The sequence below is a fragment of the Pristis pectinata genome, chromosome 2 (assembly GCF_009764475.1).
Source record: "Pristis pectinata isolate sPriPec2 chromosome 2, sPriPec2.1.pri, whole genome shotgun sequence".
Lineage (NCBI taxonomy): Eukaryota > Metazoa > Chordata > Chondrichthyes > Rhinopristiformes > Pristidae > Pristis > Pristis pectinata.
The window spans coordinates 95,203,561-95,221,516 of record NC_067406.1 but is presented as its reverse complement, the minus strand read 5'-3'; the positions used below and the strand labels follow the sequence as shown (position 1 = coordinate 95,221,516).

The window sequence follows — 17,956 nt, the reverse complement described above, 5'->3', positions numbered from 1 at the left end:
ACCCTCCAATCCTCCGGTACCATCCCCGTGGACAACAAGGACTCAAAGATCCTAGCCAACGGTTCAACAATGTCCTCCCTCACCTCCTGAAGCAGCCTGGGGAATATTCCATCAGGCCCCGGGGACTTATCTGTCCTAATATTTTCTAACAACTCTGACACATCCTCTCTCTTGATATCTACATATTCCAGAACATTACCCTTACCAACACTGTCTTCAGCGTCATCAAGACCCCTCTCCTTGGTGAATACCGAAGAGAAGTATTCATTGAGAACCTCACCCACTTCCACAGCTTCCAGACACATCTTCCCACCTTTGTCTTTAATCGGACCTACCTTTACTCTAGCCATCCTTCTGCTCTTCACGTACGAGTAAAAAGCCTTGGGATTCTCCTTAACTCTACTTGCCAAAGCCTTTTCATGTCCCCTTCTTGCTCTCCTCAGCCTCTTCTTAAGTTCCTTCCTTGCTACTCTATATTCCTCACGAGCCCTATCTGATCCTTGCTGCTTACACCTTATGTATGCTGCCTTCTTCTTCCTAACTGGCTGTTCCACCTCTCTTGTCACCCACAGTTCCTTCACCCTGCCATCCCTTCTCTACCTCACTGGGACAAATTTATCCCTAACATCCTGCAAGAGATCCCTGAACAACGACCACATCTCCATAGTACATTTCCCTTCAAAAATGTCATCCCAATTTACACGAGAGTTATAGCCTCATAATTTGCCCTTCCCCAATTAAATATGCTCCCGTCCTCTTTGCTCCTATCCCTGTCCATGACAATGCTAAAGGTTGTTGAGCAATGGTCACTGTCCCCCAAATGCTCACCCACCAATAGATCTGTCACCTGACCTGGTTCATTACCGAAAACAAGATCTAATGTGGCATCCCCTCTAGTCGGCCTGTCAACATACTGTGACAGGAATCCATCCTGGACACACTTAACAAACTCTGCCCCGTCTAAAACTTTGGCACTAAGTAGGTACCAATCAATATGTGGGAAGTTGAAGTCTCCCACAATAATAACCCTGTTAGTTTTGCATCTTTCCAAAAACTGCCTTCCAATCCACTCCTCAGTATCCCTACTGCTACAGGGGGGCCTGTGGAATACTCCCAGTAGAGTAACTGCTCCTTTCTTGTTCCTAACTTCCACCCATATTGATTCTAGAGAGGATCCTTCTATATTAGCCACCCTTTCTGCAGCTGTAATAGTGTCCCTGACCAGTATCACCACCCCTCCTCCTCTTCTGCCCCCCTCCCTATCCCTTTTAAAACACTGCAAACCAGGAATATTCAATATCCATTCCTGCCCTGGTGTCAGCCATGTCTCTGTAATAGCCACAATATCATAGTCCCATGTACTTATCCAAGCTCTCAGTTCATCTCCCTTATTCCTGATGCTTTTTGAATTTAAGAAAATGCACTTTAGCCCATCCACCTTACTACTTTTATAGCCTGTACTCTGTTTCTCCTTCCTCAAAGCCTCTCCACCTGTTAGATCTGACTTTTCCCCATCCCCTTCTTCCTCTGACCTACTCTTCCAGTTCCCATCCCCCTCGCAAACTAGTTTAAACCCTCCTGAACCACCCTAGCAAAGCTGGCTGCAAGGATATTGCCCCCCCCTCAGGTTTGGGTGTAACCTGTCCTCTCTGTACAGGTCCCACCTTCCCCAGAAGAGATCCCAATGATCCGAAAATCTAAAACCTTCCCTCCTGCACCAACTTCTCAGCCACGCATTTAGTTTCCATCTCCTCCTATTCCTGCCTTCACTATTGCGTGGCACTGGCAGCAATCCCGAGATTGCTACCCTTGAGGTCCTGTTCTTCAGCCTTCTGCCTAGGTCCCCAAACTCACTTTTCTGGACCTCATCCCTCTTCCTACCTATGTCGTTGGTACCAACATGTACCACAACTTCTGGCTGTTCTCCCTCCCACTCAAGAATCCTGTGGACCCGATCAGTGACATCCTGGCACCTGGGAGGCAACATACCATCGGGGATTCATGCTCACTGCCACAGAACCTCCTATCTGTTTCCCTGACTATTGAGTCCCCTATCACTACTGCCGTCCTCTTCTCCTCCCTTCCCTTCTGAGCAGCAGGACCGGTCCCAGTGCCAGGGACCTGGCTACCGCTGCTTGATCCCTGCAAGTCATCCCCCTCAGCAGCCTCCAAAGTGGAAAACCTGTTATTGAGGGGAACAGCCTCCGGGGTCCTCTGCACTATCTGCCTGTTCATTTTATTTTTCCTTTTCTCTCCCCTGACAGTCACCCTTCTATCTACTTCCTGGACCCCAGAAGTACCTGCTCTAAGGGGGGGGTGACTGTCTCCTGATGTACAGCATCAATCATTTCTGTTAAAATAACAATTAATCTGCCATGTTCCTCCCAATGATTTCCTTTTAAGAGCAGATGATTCATACAATTGAAGAGCAAGATCAGAGCAGATGGTTTTTAAACAATACTTATCAGTGATAGACTTAACTGTGATTTGTTGCATAGCTTGTTCTAATCCACAATCCTGGCAGGTCTAATTCAATTCACCTGATACCTATCAATAACCCAGGGGTCATGTCTTAGTGTGGTACTTGTTCATTTAAAAAAGCACATCTTATAAGGAGTTTCCATAGGGAATGTCCCAATATTTCATTGTCAATCAGTTGGCACAGTAAGCAGTAGGGCGCAGGGAAGTGTTGTACAATGGAGGGACATCGGAGTACAAGTACATGATTCCCTGAAAGTGGCATCGCAGTTGGACAGGGTGGTGAAGAAGGCTTTTGTCACGCTGGCCTTCATCAGTCAAGGCATTGAGTATAGAAGTTGGGATGTTGTGTTACAGTTGTACAAGATGTTGGTGAGGCCACATTTGGAATATTGTGTTCAGTTTTGGTCACTCTGCTATAGGAAAGATGCCATTAAGCTGGAAAGAGCACAGAAGAAATTTACAAGGACATTGCTGGGATTTGAGGGACTGAGTTATGGAGAGAGATTGAGCAGGTTGGGACTTTTTTCATTGGAGTGTAGGAGAATGAAGGATGATCTTATAGAGGTGTATAAAATTATGAGGGACATGGATAGGGTGAATGTGCACAGTCCTTTTCCCAGGATTGAGGACTCAACAACTAGAGGACATTGGTTTACAGTGAGAGGGGAGAAATTTAATAGGAACCTTAGGGACAACTTTTTCACCCAGAGGATGGTCAGTATATGGAATGAGCTGCCAGAGGAAGAGGTTGAGGCAGGTACATTAACAACATTTAAATGGTACTTGGACAGATACAAGGATAGGAAAGGTTTAGAGGGATATGGGCCAAACACGGGCAAATGGGACTAGCTTAGATGGAAACCTTGGTCGGCATGGACCAGTTGGGCTGAAGGGCCTGTTTCCATGCTGTATGATTCTATGGCAGAATTTCTAGAGAAAAGGCTAACACTGTACAGGGAACAAAAGAGTTTGTAATGGATGGGTATCAAAACGGATGCAGGTTATTTTGTCCTTCAGAGAACGCTTAGCCTTTCTGATAGTCATAGAGCTGTACACCTCACAATTGGCACCTTCGGTCCATCACATCCATGCCAGCCTATTTGCCCAGCTACACTAATCCCATTTTCCCGCACTAGGCCCATATCCTTCCATCCCTTGCCTATTAGTGCCTGTCTCAATGACTCCACCACCACCTCTGGCAGTGAGTTCCAGATAGCAGCCATTTTCTTATTTTAAAAAGAAACCTTTCCCCTCAAATCCCCTTTAAAACTCCTCCTTCCAAGGGATAAACATTCTGACTTTTCCTCTCATAATTTTATATCAGGTCACCACTCAGCCACCTTAGCTCCAATGAAAAGAGGACCAGCCTATCCAGTCTCTTTCCATAGCTAATGTCCTCCAATCCAGACAACATCCTGGTAGAACTTCTGCACTCTCTCCAGCGACAACTACATCCTTCCTGTAGTGTGGTGAAATGCACACAATACTCCAACCAGCGTGTTTGTAAAATTGCAACATAATATCCCATGTTTTATATTTGGTGCCCCAAACTATGAAGCGAAGCATGCTATATGCTTTCTTCACCATTCTATCTGCATGTACTGCCTCTTTCAGGGAAGAATGGACTTGAACCTCAAGGTCCCTCTGTTCGTCAATAGTCCTTAGCACCCTACCATTTACTGTATATGTCCTGCACCTAATTGACTTCCCAAAATGCATCATCTCACACTCGCCAAGATTAAATTCCATCTGAAATGTTGACATTATTTGTCTCTGCAGACATTGTTTGACCTATTGTTTCATCAGTTGTTCTCCATAAGATGTGTCAACTCATTCTTTTTCCATTGTATTGCTTTTTTATTAGTCTCTTCCTCATCATTTTCCTCCAATAGAAGCAAGAATATTAAATCTTATAGTTTCTCATAGTTTACCAAGAAGAACTTCTTTACAGCTTCTGGGTTACTTTGTTTTTATTCCTCTCTTGTGGGCATTCACTTTGGAATTAAGGGTCTTTATGTATTGCTTGTGCACTGTCAGTGGCTTGTGGTATTGGTGGATGTGGAGCTGATACTTTCTCAGGGTTGGAAATATCATGAGACACATGAAAAAGTGAACTGAAATCTTGGTTGAAGATGACCTCCTCTCAAATATATCTGTCCATGCTAATTGGTTTTATACTAACCATAAGTTTCAAGTGCTACCATTGCATAGTTCTAAAATCTTTATTTTGTGAAGATTCTATTTTGTTATATATCTATTCAATAAAGTGTATCTCTATATATAAAATCAAGAAATTGTAATTCTCTGGTGAATTGTTATGATAAGCAGTGGCAGAAAGTTTCCTTGGAATTAATCAGACACAAAATCTTGATAAACTTAACAATTATACAGCAAACTTTGTTTGGAATATACCTGACCACGACCAGGAATTTGGCAAAGTAAGCATCAGACAATTTTCCATGGACTTGAGATCCTGGCATGTCTGATTTTCCTGTATCAATTTCTAGTTCGAAAATGATTCTCATGGTATTGATTATATTGCCTTTTGTAGAAATAAAACTGATGTAAAATGTAAATGAAAATCAGGAGCCAAGTGCAAAGCATTTATGAGGAAGTCAGGAAGTAAAGTTGCAATTTTTGTCCAGATGCATTAACATCCAGCCCTCCCCTTCCTCCACCCCACCCCAAGATTCACAAACCATGCCTGAACACACAATTCCAAACCATGGATCTGCTAACCTGTCAAACTGCCCTGATCCCTCCTGACTTTCACCCCACTCCCTGCGAAACCTCCCCGATCACTAACTCCCAAACCTCTCAACCCAGTGCTCCTCAACTACCAAGCCCCTTTTTAACAGCCGTGCTCCTTATAATTGTTGACACATACAGTACCCTGGATGCCAATCACATTCTTCTTGACTCAATCTAATCACAACTCCACTTCCTACCCATTCCCTCTCTCCACCAATCCCCAGCAGCTGATCTTCACTTCAAACCCTCTACCAACTGATTGATTAACTGGCATGGACTGCATCAGTATCAATCAGTTGGTAGATGGTTCGATGCATGGCCCATTTGGGAGTATGCTTTGCCTTGGATAAAGCCATTTCCTTGTTCACAACCAAATATCCCGGCAGCAGTTCTAGTCATAGAGTCACACAGCCCACCACATTCATGGCCACCAGTGGGTACCCATCCACATTAATCCCATCTTCCAGCACTTGCCCAGCAGCCTTCTGTGCTAGGTGATTCAAGTGCTCACTTAGACATTTCCTAAATGCTCACAGTGACTCTGTTCCATTGTTCTCTCAGGCAGTGCATTCTGGAGCCATGAACAAATTTGACTTCCTCTAACTCAAATCCAAAATATTTTTGTTGTGATTCAGTGAAAAAAAAATTAAGGTTGTCATTTGTAAATCTGGTTGCTTTTTTTTTGTCAGAACTGGCCAGAGAACTGGACTTTACTGAGGAACAGATTCATCAGATCAGAATTGAAAATCCTAATTCATTAGTGGACCAGAGCCAGGCACTTTTAAAATATTGGATGGAAAGGGATGGCAACTGTGCTTCAGGTAAGGCATAGATTGTTTGAGTACTGTAGTAATGCAAGTCTGGATTTTGTAGTCAGCGATAAGTGAATGTTTTTCCACAGGCTTTTATGTGGCAATGTAGCCATTGGGTATCTGATCCAACATGATGCCCTCTATAAGGCACTGGTAACAGTTGAACAGAGCCAGCAATTGTGTGGTGCTTGAAACCATCAAATTGAAGGATTCCCATTGATACACATAGGACGAGAAGTTCTATCTCATAGTACATTGTTTATGTGTGCTATGTTATCGAACATCATCGAATAATTGATTGCTAATATGACTGGGTACTTACGATCCATCACAAAATTTGTGATTTTGCTTTGTGGACCTCAGTACATCAAACTTGCATCCATTAGCATGCAACGCATGACAGGATGCTGTTTCTGAGAAATTCATGGAGTGAGCAATCCATAGCGTCCAAGAGCACAAGTCCTATTGGGCTTGACAATTTCATAAGCATTTCTTAGTATTATATCTTTGTACCTTTCCTGCACAGAGCTGGCCTAACTTAACTGATCATGAAGCTTGTAACTGGGAGGGGGAAATGAATGGCTGTAGGCTGAAGGCCAGTCCAGTTAGGTAGCTTCTGGCATCAGGGAAGGAAATTGTGAGGTGACAAGTGTTTCATGCGGAGCACTACTTCTCTTCCTGGCACAAGCTGTGTTTGACTTCTCTCCCAAACTGTAGGATTCTCATATAGCAACAGTGAGTTGCAAACTTGAACCTGAATTCTCATGTAGGAGTTGATGAAAAATCCAACCTCCACGTGGTGTGATACTGGAATGCAACAGGTTCACAGGTTCAATGGCTAAAGTTTGACAGTTCAGCTTCAGCCCAGCAAGATTTATTGCATTACAACTCCCTGTGTCTGCAATTTTGTCCTCAAATCACTTTGTTTTTTTCTTGCCAATGACATTAAATCTCTGTTGTTTGATCCAAGACACATCTGCCATTGGAAGCAGTTTCTCTTTCTCTTAGTCTTTTATAATTTTAAATACATGATCAAATGTTTACTTCACCTTGTCTGCTTTAAGGATGTCAATTCTAGAATCTCTGGTTTCTCCACATAAAAAAATCTTTAAACCTGTAAACCTAGCAAATCTCCTCTGCACCTTCTCTGAAGCCTCAGCATCCTAATCTTTGGTCTGGAAGTTTTGTCACGATATTCAAGCTGAAGTCCAAGCCTTGTTTTCTTATTCAACTTGACTTTTCACCTTTAAATAGTTGGGCATATACACCCCATACACACCAAAGTTTCCATATTTGCACCATTTAGTTTATATTGCCTCACCTCATTTTTCCTTCCACTTCTGTAATCCTTCTTTAATCTTTCACACTTCTCTTTCATCTTTCATGTATCCATCCACTTCACTACTATGTTAACATTCTTCTGAATGAAGTGTTTACTTCATTTCCAAGTTTTATGTCATGTACAGTCTTTGAAATGATGTTCTGAATATCCAAACACAAGCCACATTTCTTTCCATTCTCAGTAACACATTTTTGCCACTGCTCTCTGGTCCTCATTCTTCCTACTGCTAAATAGCTACTTGGGACGAGCCTTGACAAAGGTCACTGCATCTCTTCCCGGACTTTCTATGCAGACACACAGTCCACAAGAAGGTGGACAACAATCTCATCCACACTGCAACCACCTCAAGCGCAGCAAATGGTGGGATTCAGACGTTAGCTATGCATGAAGAACCTGATGGGCAGGGCCCCTCACCACCAGCCAGGTGAGATCTTGGTGCTTGTTAGTGAGTTCTGGCGATGAGGCAGTTGCTAGGTGACTCTGTTTGGGGAAGCATACCATGGGCTTCACCGTCTCCTCCTGGGCTTTCCATGCCAGCCACTGTCTGATGGATTTGTTGTCAAAGGTGTTTTTGCACAGAAACTTTTCTTTTTGAGGGACAGATGTTGCAGCAAGGTCCAACTGAATGGTATTCTGGTATTGGTATTGGTTTATTATTGTCACTTGTACTGAGGTACAGTGAAAAACTTGTCTTGCATACCAGTCGTACAGGTCAATTCATTACACAGTGCAGTTACATTGGGTTAGTACAGAGTGCATCGAGGTAGTACAGGTAAAAACAATAACAGTACAGAGTAAAGTGTCACAGCTACAGAGAAAGTGCAGTGCAATAAGGTGCAAGGTCACAACAAGGTAGATTGTGAGGTCATATATATCAATCTAGTTGATTCATGTTCACTATTATACTCAATACAACACAGCTGCCAACACTTTGTAACACTGCAATCAGAGAAGGGAGTCAGTTGAGCAGGAAGAACACAGGAGAGAAAAGTGAAAAGATAGGAAGAAGAAAGGGATGTTGATGATGGCCAAAGTATGCCATAGAACCATAGAACAATACAGCACAATACAGGCCCTTTGACCCACCATGTTGTGCTGACCTTCAAACCACTCCTAAGACTATCTAACCCCTTCCTCCCACATATCCCTCGATCTTAAATTCCTCCATATATTTATCTAACAATCTCTTATTGCCATTATGTCTGACATCCCACAGCACTAACCCAGAGACAGGTACTGAGGAAGATGTGAACAATGTTGGCCTTCATTGCTAGAGGGATTGAATTTAAGAGCAGGGAGGTTATGCTGCAACTGTACAGGGCAGTTCAGGTCTGCATGCAGTTCTAGTCTCCTTACTTGAGGAAAGATATCCTGGCTTTGGAGGCTGTGCAGAGGAGATTTACCAGGTTGATTCCGGAGATGAGGGAGTTATTGGTATTGGTATTGGTATATTATTGTCACGTGTACTAAGGTACAGTGAAAAACTTGTCTTGCACACCGATCATACAGGTCAATTCATTTACACAGTGCAGTTACATTGAGTTAGTACAGAGTCCATTGATGTAGTACAGGTAAAAACAATAACAGTACAGAGTAAAGTGTCACAGCTACAGAGAAAGTGCAGTGCAATAAGGTGCAAGGTCACAACAAGGTAGATCGTGAGGTCATAGTCCATCTCATTGTATAAAGGAACCGTTCAATAGTCTTATCACAGTGGGGTAGAAGCTGTCCTTAAGTCTGGTGGTAAGTGCCCTCAGGCTCCTGTATCTTCTACCCGATGGAAGAGGAGAGAAGAGAATGACCCATGTGGGTGGGGTCTTTGATTATGGAACATTGTCTGACTGCAACACCAGGGATAGGTAGAGCCTTGCCACCTAGTGACACTTAGCATTTGTGTACTTAGGCTCCACACACAGTTTGATGTAGCTACTCACAAAGGTGATCATCTGGATGAAGGCTATGTTGTGGTTTATTTAATACCTTGGGCAAGCCCTCCAACTCCATCAGGTCATTATATTTATTGGTTGTTAATTATTCCACTCTTACTCTGGCTACTTCATGAAATTGTAGATACAACACAGAAGCAGGTCCTTTGGCCCACCGAGTCCACGATGACCATCAGCCATCTGTTTGCATCAATCTTACATTAATCCTTTGTTTATGCTCTCTTCAGTTCCATCATCTTCTCCCAGACTCTTTCACTCCCCCACACGCTCGGAGCAATTTACCATCACCAACCCACGTATCTTTGGGATGTGCAAGGAAACCGGACCCCGGGAGTAAACCCACGCAGACACAGGGAGAACATGCAAGCTCCACACAGACACCACTCTGTATGATTTATGTGTCTATAAACGACTTTGGGATTGAGTCATCGATTGTTCTGTCCTTATACACTATATTTGCTCCTCTTAATTTTTTTTCAATTGTCCCTTGTTTTTTGAGCCCTGGTTTAAAAAGTTAATTGCATAGACTCAGCTGCGTAACAACTTTACAGACACTTGTTGTCTAATAGGTGAGAATGAAATTACTTGACAGACTCAAAACCATTTGTAAACTCTGTTTAAACACTGAAATGTTTGAAATGCTTGATTCAGTTTTTCCATTCTTGCTGATTTCATCATGCTGGATTTAGAAAATATCTATGAGAATGTATTGCATTTCTTGAGATACTCGGATGTGTAAAAGCCAGTATCATGGTGGTGTGAACTTTAATACCTATTAATTTTGAAATTTTTAGCTTGGAATACGAAAATGTTTTCTCTCAAACTAGCCTTGTTTCAGTTCTATGAAGCATGGTGATCTGCTATATACTTATTTTTCCTCTTTTCATTCCAAGATGAAAAACTATTGCAGACCTTGAACAAAATTAATCGACTGGATATAATCAGCCTGCTGGAAACAACACAAACTTCACCCAGCAGAGAACATGTTTCTCGCACTTATGCAGAGATCGAGCAGACAATAGCCCTTGATCACAGTGAAGGTAAATGCATTTCTCACAATAAAATGAAAATACTTCCATAAAAGTAAATCAACTTGGGTGTTATTTGAAGCTGCAGCATATACTGTGAGGATTGGATGAGTCAATCTATTTTGCACTCTGCTGAATATTCCTTTCTTTTGACTTCAAGCATTGATGGTTCTTTCATGGCTGTTCAAATTGCAATCACTTGTTTCCTGCCATTGGAGAAAATAGAAACTGCTTCCCAAGTGTACTCCCAAAGAAATAAGTGAAATTTGTTGGGATATGATATCCAAGTATCTAGGTTGGTGGGGTCAAAGTGAGGTTGCTTAATTTAAATGTTTGTTCTAAGGAACCACACAGACTAGGTACATCCAGGACACCCCTCTTTGGTACCAAGCCATAATTAGCAATAAGGTGAGCAAACCTTGGAGATGAAGGTTTTCATTAATTCATAGAGTTATACAGCACAGAAACAAATGCTTCAGCCCAACTCATCCATGCCGACCAAGTTGCTTATCCAAGTTAATCCCATCTGCCTGTACTTGGCGCATGTACCTTCCATGTACCTGTTCAAATGTCTTTTGAACTGTAATTGAAACTGCCTCTACTACCTCCTCTAGCAGCTTGTTCCATATACCCACCACCTTCTATGTGAAAAACTTGGTCCTCAGATCCCCTTTCCCCTCTTTCCCCTCTTTCCCCTTTAACCTTAAAACTATGCCCTCTAGTTTTAGACTCCACTATGCTGGGAAAAGGACTATTACTATCTACGATGTCTCTGCCCCTCATAATTTTATAAACCTCTATCGGGTCACCCCTCAGCCTCCTTTGTGCCAGAAAAGCAGTCCCAGCCAATTCAACATCTCACATAACTCAAGTCCTCTAGTCCCAGCAACAGCCTTCTGCACCATCTTCAGCTTAATCACATGCTTCCCATAGAGTGGTAAGCAGAACTGCACACAACATTCCAAGTGCATCAAACCAGCATTTCATATGACTGTAACATGTTGTCCAACTCTTGCACTCAGTGCCACAATCAATGAAGGCAAGCGTGCGATATGGCTTCTTCACCACCCTGTCTACCTTGCCAACTTAAAGGAACTATGTACTTGTACCCCTAGGTCTCTCTGTTCAACAACACTCCCCAGGTCTCTGCCATTCACTGTGTATGTCCTGCCATGGTTTAACTTCCCAAAATGCATCATTCCACACTTAGTTCCATCTGCTGTTGCTTGCCCCACTTTCCGAGTTGATCGGCATCCTGTTGTGATCTTGGATGACTTTCTTCGTATCCACAACACCACCAATTTTGGTGTTATCTGTAAACTTGCTCATCATGCCACCTCCATTCTCATCCAAGTCATTCTATAGGTGGCATGATGAGCAAGTACCATGTAGATGACAAACAACAGGGGAGCGAGCACCAATCCCTGTGCCACACCACTGATCACAGGCTTCCAATCTGAAAAACAACCTTCCATTATGATCCCCTGCCTTCTACCATCAAGCCTGTTTTGTATCCAGTTGGCTAGCTCACCTTGGATCCCATGTGTTCGAACCTTCTGGACCAGCTGACCATGCATGACCTTGCAAAGGCCTTGCTAAAATCAGTGTAGACAAATCCTAAAACATTCTAGAAGTGTACTAAGAGCAAAAGCATAACTCAGGAGAAGAGTGTTGGTCCCCTTAAGGATCAGTGTGGTAATCTATGTGTGGAGCCTCAGGAGATGGATGAGGTCTTAAATTAATACTTCTCATCTGTATTTACCATGGAGGAGGACAAGGAAGCTAGTGAGTTCGGGAAAGAGAACAGTGATATCCTGAAGCATCATGAAACAAGAGATTTTAGGTGGTCTTGAAGTGCATAAAGGTGGAAAGATCCTTGGGGCCTGATCAAGTGTATCCTAGGAAACTGGGGGAAGCAAGGGAAGAAACTGCCCTGTCCTCATTTTGGTCACCTCTTCTAAAAGCTTAATCAAATTCACGAGACATTATTTCAAGCACACAGAGCCATGTCGACCATCCATCATGAGTCCTTGCCTTTCCAAATGCAGATAGATTCTGTGTCTCAGGATTCCCTGCAGTAACTTTCCCACCACTGATGTTAGGCACACCAACCTGTACTTTCCTGTACAGGATTTGTCCTGGCAGCCCTTTATAAACAAAGGGACAACAGTAGCCATCCGTTACCACATCCGTGGCTAATGAAGGTACACAACTCTCTGCCAGGGCCCTAGCAATTTCTTCCTTTGCTTCCCCCAATTTCCTAGGATACACTTGATCAGGCCCCAGGGATCTTTCCACCTTTATGCACTTCAAGACCACCTAACATCACTTCTTTCATGATGCTTGAGGATATCACAGTTCTCTTTCCTGAACTCACTAACTTCCATGTCTTTCTCCATGGTAAATAGAGATGAGAAGTTTTAATTTAAGACCCTATCCACACTGATCCTTAAGGGGACCAACTCTCTTCTCCCAAGTTACCCTTTTGCTCTTAATATGCTTCTGGAATATTTTAGGATTCTCCTTTACCTTATCTGCCAGGATACTTCCCTTTTTGTTCTTCTAATTTCCTTCTTAAATGTACTTGTACATCCCTTTTACCCCTCAAGAAACTCACTTGATCCCAACTGCCTAAACCTTACATGCGCCTCTTTCTTTTCCCTTACCAGAGCCTCAGCCACGAGGGTTCTCTAATCCTGCCAACCTTCCCCTTCACTCGAACAGATCATGCTGGCCCTGAACCCTTCCTATTTCACTTTTAAAAGCCTCCTACTTGCCAGACATCCCTTTATCTGAAAACAGCCTCTCCCAAGTTCCTGTGTAATGCCATCAAAATTAGCCTTGCCCCAATTTAGGACTTTAACTTTTGGTCTAGTCCTCTTTCCACAATTATTTTAAAACTAGAAGAATAAAGTGCTCCCTACTGACACATCAGCCACTTGCCTAGCCTCATTTCCTAAGAGTGTAGTCCCTTTTCTAGCACTGCCATCTATATATTGCTTCGGAAAACTTATCTGTACACACTTAGCAATTCTGCACCACCTAATCCCTGAGCATTAAGTCGGTCCCAGTCAATATTAGGAAAGTCAAAGTCACTTACACTTAGTACCTTATTATTCCTACACCTTTCTGTGATTTTCCTACATATTTTCTTCTCTAATTTCTGCTGATTCTCAGTGGGGCCTTTAATATAATCCTATTAATGCAATCCTATCTTCCTTATTTCTGAGGAATAACCCATCTAGCCTTGTTGGACATTCCCCCTGGAATATCCATCTCTCAGTACTGATGTGATGTTCTGCCTAATCAATACTGCAACTACCCACTCCACTCTTATCTCCACCTCTATCACACTGGAAGCATCTCTACCCTGGAACAGTGAACTGCCATGTTTCTCTAAAAGCTATAATATCACAATGCCATGCGCTAATCCATGCCTTGAGTTCATCTGTTTTATCTGCCAGGCCTCTTGAATAAAAATAAATGCAATTTAGCCCCTGAGAACCCCTGTCTGTCCTGCCAATGGGACTTGCTTGCTTTAACCTCTATATTGTATATGCTTCAATGTTATCATCTGTTGTATTACTACTTTGGGTCCTACTTATTGGATTGCCTTGCACATTCTTTACTTCTTTGAACGTCCAAGCCAGCGTTCTTTCCTATTTCACTGATTTAATGTGGAAGGAGGCAGGCACTGAAGTCTGGAAGTCATCGAGTCATGCAGCACAGAAGTGAACACTTCAGGTCACCACGTCCATGCTGACATTTTTTCCCATCAACACTAATACCATTTCCCACACTAGGTCTGTGTTCTTCAATACCTTGCCTCTTCAAGTAACTTTCCAAATGCCTCTTAAACATGGTAACTGTATCTGACTCCTCCACCTCCTCTGGCAGAGCTTTCCAGATATCAACCATTCACTGTGTAAAAAGAAAACTGTTCCTTAAATTAAGCATATACCATCTTGTTTTGGATACACCTAGAGATGAAGCTCAGTGTGTGTTTTTACCCTTGATGCCTCTCAGTCCAAGGATGAAAGCATTAGAAAGATTAAGGACATTGTAGCTGTTTCCTTTTCAGGTTTCTGAGCATGAATTTTTAATGTATGACTTTTCCTTCCTCATCCAGGGCTTCCTGTCAGCTGCAGTTGACAGAGCCCTTCATCGTATCACCTCCATTTCTCGCACATCTCTCACTCCCTCTGCACCCAATCAAAAGAATGATAGTGTTCTGCTAGTCCCACCAGTCACTGCATTCAACAGATAATCCTTTGCAATTTTGGCCAGCTTCAACAAGATTCAAACCAAACTCATCTTCCCCTGCCCTCCCCTTTCAGCATTCCAAATAGACTCCCTGGTCTGCTCTTGTATTTCCACCAATCACTATATCTCATACAGCATTTTCCATGCAACTACAAGCAATCCAACACATCATTTTGTCTTCCTTTCCCATCATCCAAGGACTCGAACAGTCTTTCCAGTGAAGCAGTGATTCACTTGCACTTTTTCCTGTCTAATGTATTGCACATGGTGTTCACAAGGTGGTCTCCTCTACAGTGAAGAAAGCATGCACAGATTGGGTGAGTGCTTTGCGGAGTACCTGCATTCTCCATGGGAGCTACTCTCATCTTACTTTGTCCCTGTCACTTTAGTTCTCCATCCACTCCCATTCTGACCCATTTATCTGTGGCCCCTGAACTGAGTTAAGACTGAAATAAGCTTGAGAAAAGCACCTAATCTTTTGCCTGGGTGCATTGCAACCATAGCTCAAGCATTTCTCTCTCCATTAACATTGCCTGATTTATCGGGTATTTCCTATAGTTCTATCTAGCAGTTTATTGTTTTTTTACATATTCCTAGTTTGTTTTCTCTCCCTCTAATTATTTTCCACTACCTTCTCTGCAATTAAAATGGACTCGTTAACATAGCACAGTCGTCGTCGTCGTGGCTATCCCTCGAGGTCGACGATGATGGTCTTCGTTCCGTTGATCTATTTATGGGCTCTCAAGTGGCTTATGAGTCCAATCTTGGCTCTGAAAGTTCTTCTGCATTCAGGACAGGTGGTTCCAGGTGGCAGATCGGGCTTTGGTTGTTGCTGCCTCTCTTTCCATTTTCTTCTCTTTTCCTCTAATTCTGCTTTGAAAGTTGCTGTTCCTTCTCGGATGATGGTTTGCCAGAGTTTGCTGTCCTTGGCATTGGTTTCCCAATTGTTGATGTCGATGTTACATTTCTTCATGTTGGCTTTTAAGATCTCAACGTTCCTGTATGCATCAGAAACTTGGACAACATACTGACGACATCTGAAGGCACTTGAAAAGTTGCATCAACACTGTCTTCAAAATATCTTAAATATCAGCTGGGAAGATAGAAGGACCAACATCAGCATGCTAAATGAAGCAAAAACAACAAGCATTGAAGCCTATGTTATCAGGAACCAACTAAGATGGAGCGGTCATGTTGTTCGGATGAAAGACGAACGTCTGCCGAAACAAATCTTCTACTCCCAGCTTAAAGTAGACAAACGTAAAAGAGGTGGACAACGGAAGAGATTCAAAGATGTCTTAAAAGCCAACATGAAGAAATTCATAGCACAGTACAGCACAGGAACAGGCCCTTCTGCCCATGATGCTGTGCTGATCTAATTAAACTAGTAATTAAATGCCTAACTAAACTAATCCCTTCTGCCTACACAATATCCATATCCCGCCATTCTCCGCATTCATGTGACTATTTAAGAGCCTCTTAAACATCTCTATCATATTTGGAATTGGAATTGGTTTATTATTGTCACTTGTACCGAGGTACAGTGACAAACTTGTCTTGCATACCATTCACACAGATCAATTCATTACACACTGCATTGAGGTAATACAAGGTAAGACAACACAGAATGCAGAATAAAGTGTTACAGCTACAGAGAAAGTGCAGTGCAAGTAGACAATAAGGTGCAAGGCCATGAAGAGGCAGACTGTGAGGTCAAAAGTCCATCTTATCGTACTAGGGAACCATTCACTAGTCTTATAAGAGCAGGGTAGAAGCTGTCCTTGAGCCTGGTGGTACATATTTTCAGACTTCAGTATCTTTTGCCCAATGGGAGAGGGGAGAAGAGCGAATGTCTGAGGTGGATGGGGTATTTGATTATGCTGGCTGCTTTACCGAGGCAGCAAGAAGTATGGACTGAGTCCATGGAGGGGAGGCTGGCTTCCGTGATGTGCTGAGCTGTGTCCACAACTCTCTGCAGTTTTTTGCAGTCATGGGCAGAACAGTTGCCTTATCAAGCCATGATGCATTCAAATAGGATGTTTTCTATGGTGCATCAATTAAAATTGGTGAGTGTCAAAGGGGAGATGTCAAATTTCTTTAGCCTCCTGAAGAAGTAGAGGCACTGGTGAACTTTCTTGGCCATAGCTTCTACGTGGTTGGACCAGGACAGGCTATTAGTGGTGTTCACTCCTCGGAACTTGAAGCTATCAACCCTCTCACTCTCAGCACTGTTGATGTAGACGGGTGCATAGGACAACCCCCCCCCCCCCCCCCCCCCCCCGCCTTCCTGAAGTTATTTGCCTCCATCACCATCCTTGGCAGTGCATTCCAGGCACCCATCACCCTCTGTGTAAAAAAGAAAATGTGCCCCACACATCTCTTATGAATTTAACCCCTTATCTTTCACTTCTCCAGTTCTGATGAAGGGTCTTTGAGATGAAATATTAATTTTGTTTATCTGTACACAAATACTGCCTAACCTGCTGAGTGCTTCCAGCATTTTCCGTTTTATGTGTGCTGGGATGACTTGAAGCGTATTTAAGATTTCTCTCTCGCACTTTTCCCCCTCAACCTGTCAGGACATCATCGCCACACCCAATAGGAACATATAAACACTGCTTTCTCCATTTCTAGGTTTCTCTGCACTTTCTGATGATCTATACAGTCCAAAGATCACACGACTGGGACATCAAACTTCAAAAGAGCATTCCAGCCGAAGTGATCTAGCCCAAGTTTCCAGTGAACAATGTGCAGAAGGCTTTGGAGCACAGCCACCTCTTGTCTTGGAGGAAGATAGCTCCATCAGTTGTGGCCAGCCTCAGGAAGCCAGCCAGCAGGCCAGGACAAAGTCCAGCGAGCAACTGAAGGAGTCAGGAGAGGAACTCTCCATCTCTGAGATCTTAAGGCAAGCTCAGAAGGAAAATGAAACTGAAGCAAAAAAGACATCACTTCCTGATATCCAGAAGGAAAAATCCATGTAAGGTTTCTTTTGACTAATATTTTGGTGCAATGGGATGAAATTTGTCACAAGTGTACAATAGATGTATGGGAGAACATTATTAAGGAAGTCGATTAGGACTGTTCAACATTCATACAAGAACATAACATCAGTTCTGCTATTTTTAATAGAATAGAAATTTTAATTTAGTAGAAATCTTTAAATTTCTATTAATTGTTTTGCAGTGAGTAAAACTGCCCATATTAAAGGGGGAGTACATTGGTCATTTAGGTAGGCCGTGTTGACATCTGGTTCATTAGTACAGAACAAGAACCAAATTAGGAAAGTGTACATCTGAGAATGTATCTTGTATTAAAATGAAAGCAGATAATTCT

At 42.8% G+C, this 17,956-nt stretch overlaps 1 protein-coding gene across 20 annotated transcripts in view; it reads left to right on the top strand.

The window, feature by feature from the left end:
• ank2b (ankyrin 2b, neuronal) overlaps window positions 1-17,956 on the top strand; it is a 781,056-nt gene that overhangs the window by 733,891 nt on the left and 29,209 nt on the right. For all 20 annotated transcript variants that reach the window (XM_052010179.1, XM_052010168.1, XM_052010170.1 and 17 more), the window contains 3 exons: window positions 5,922-6,053; window positions 10,226-10,372; window positions 17,258-17,600. In XM_052010179.1, coding sequence (XP_051866139.1) covers window positions 5,922-6,053; window positions 10,226-10,372; window positions 17,258-17,600 — 622 coding nt within the window. The remainder of the gene's footprint in view (window positions 1-5,921; window positions 6,054-10,225; window positions 10,373-17,257; window positions 17,601-17,956) is intronic.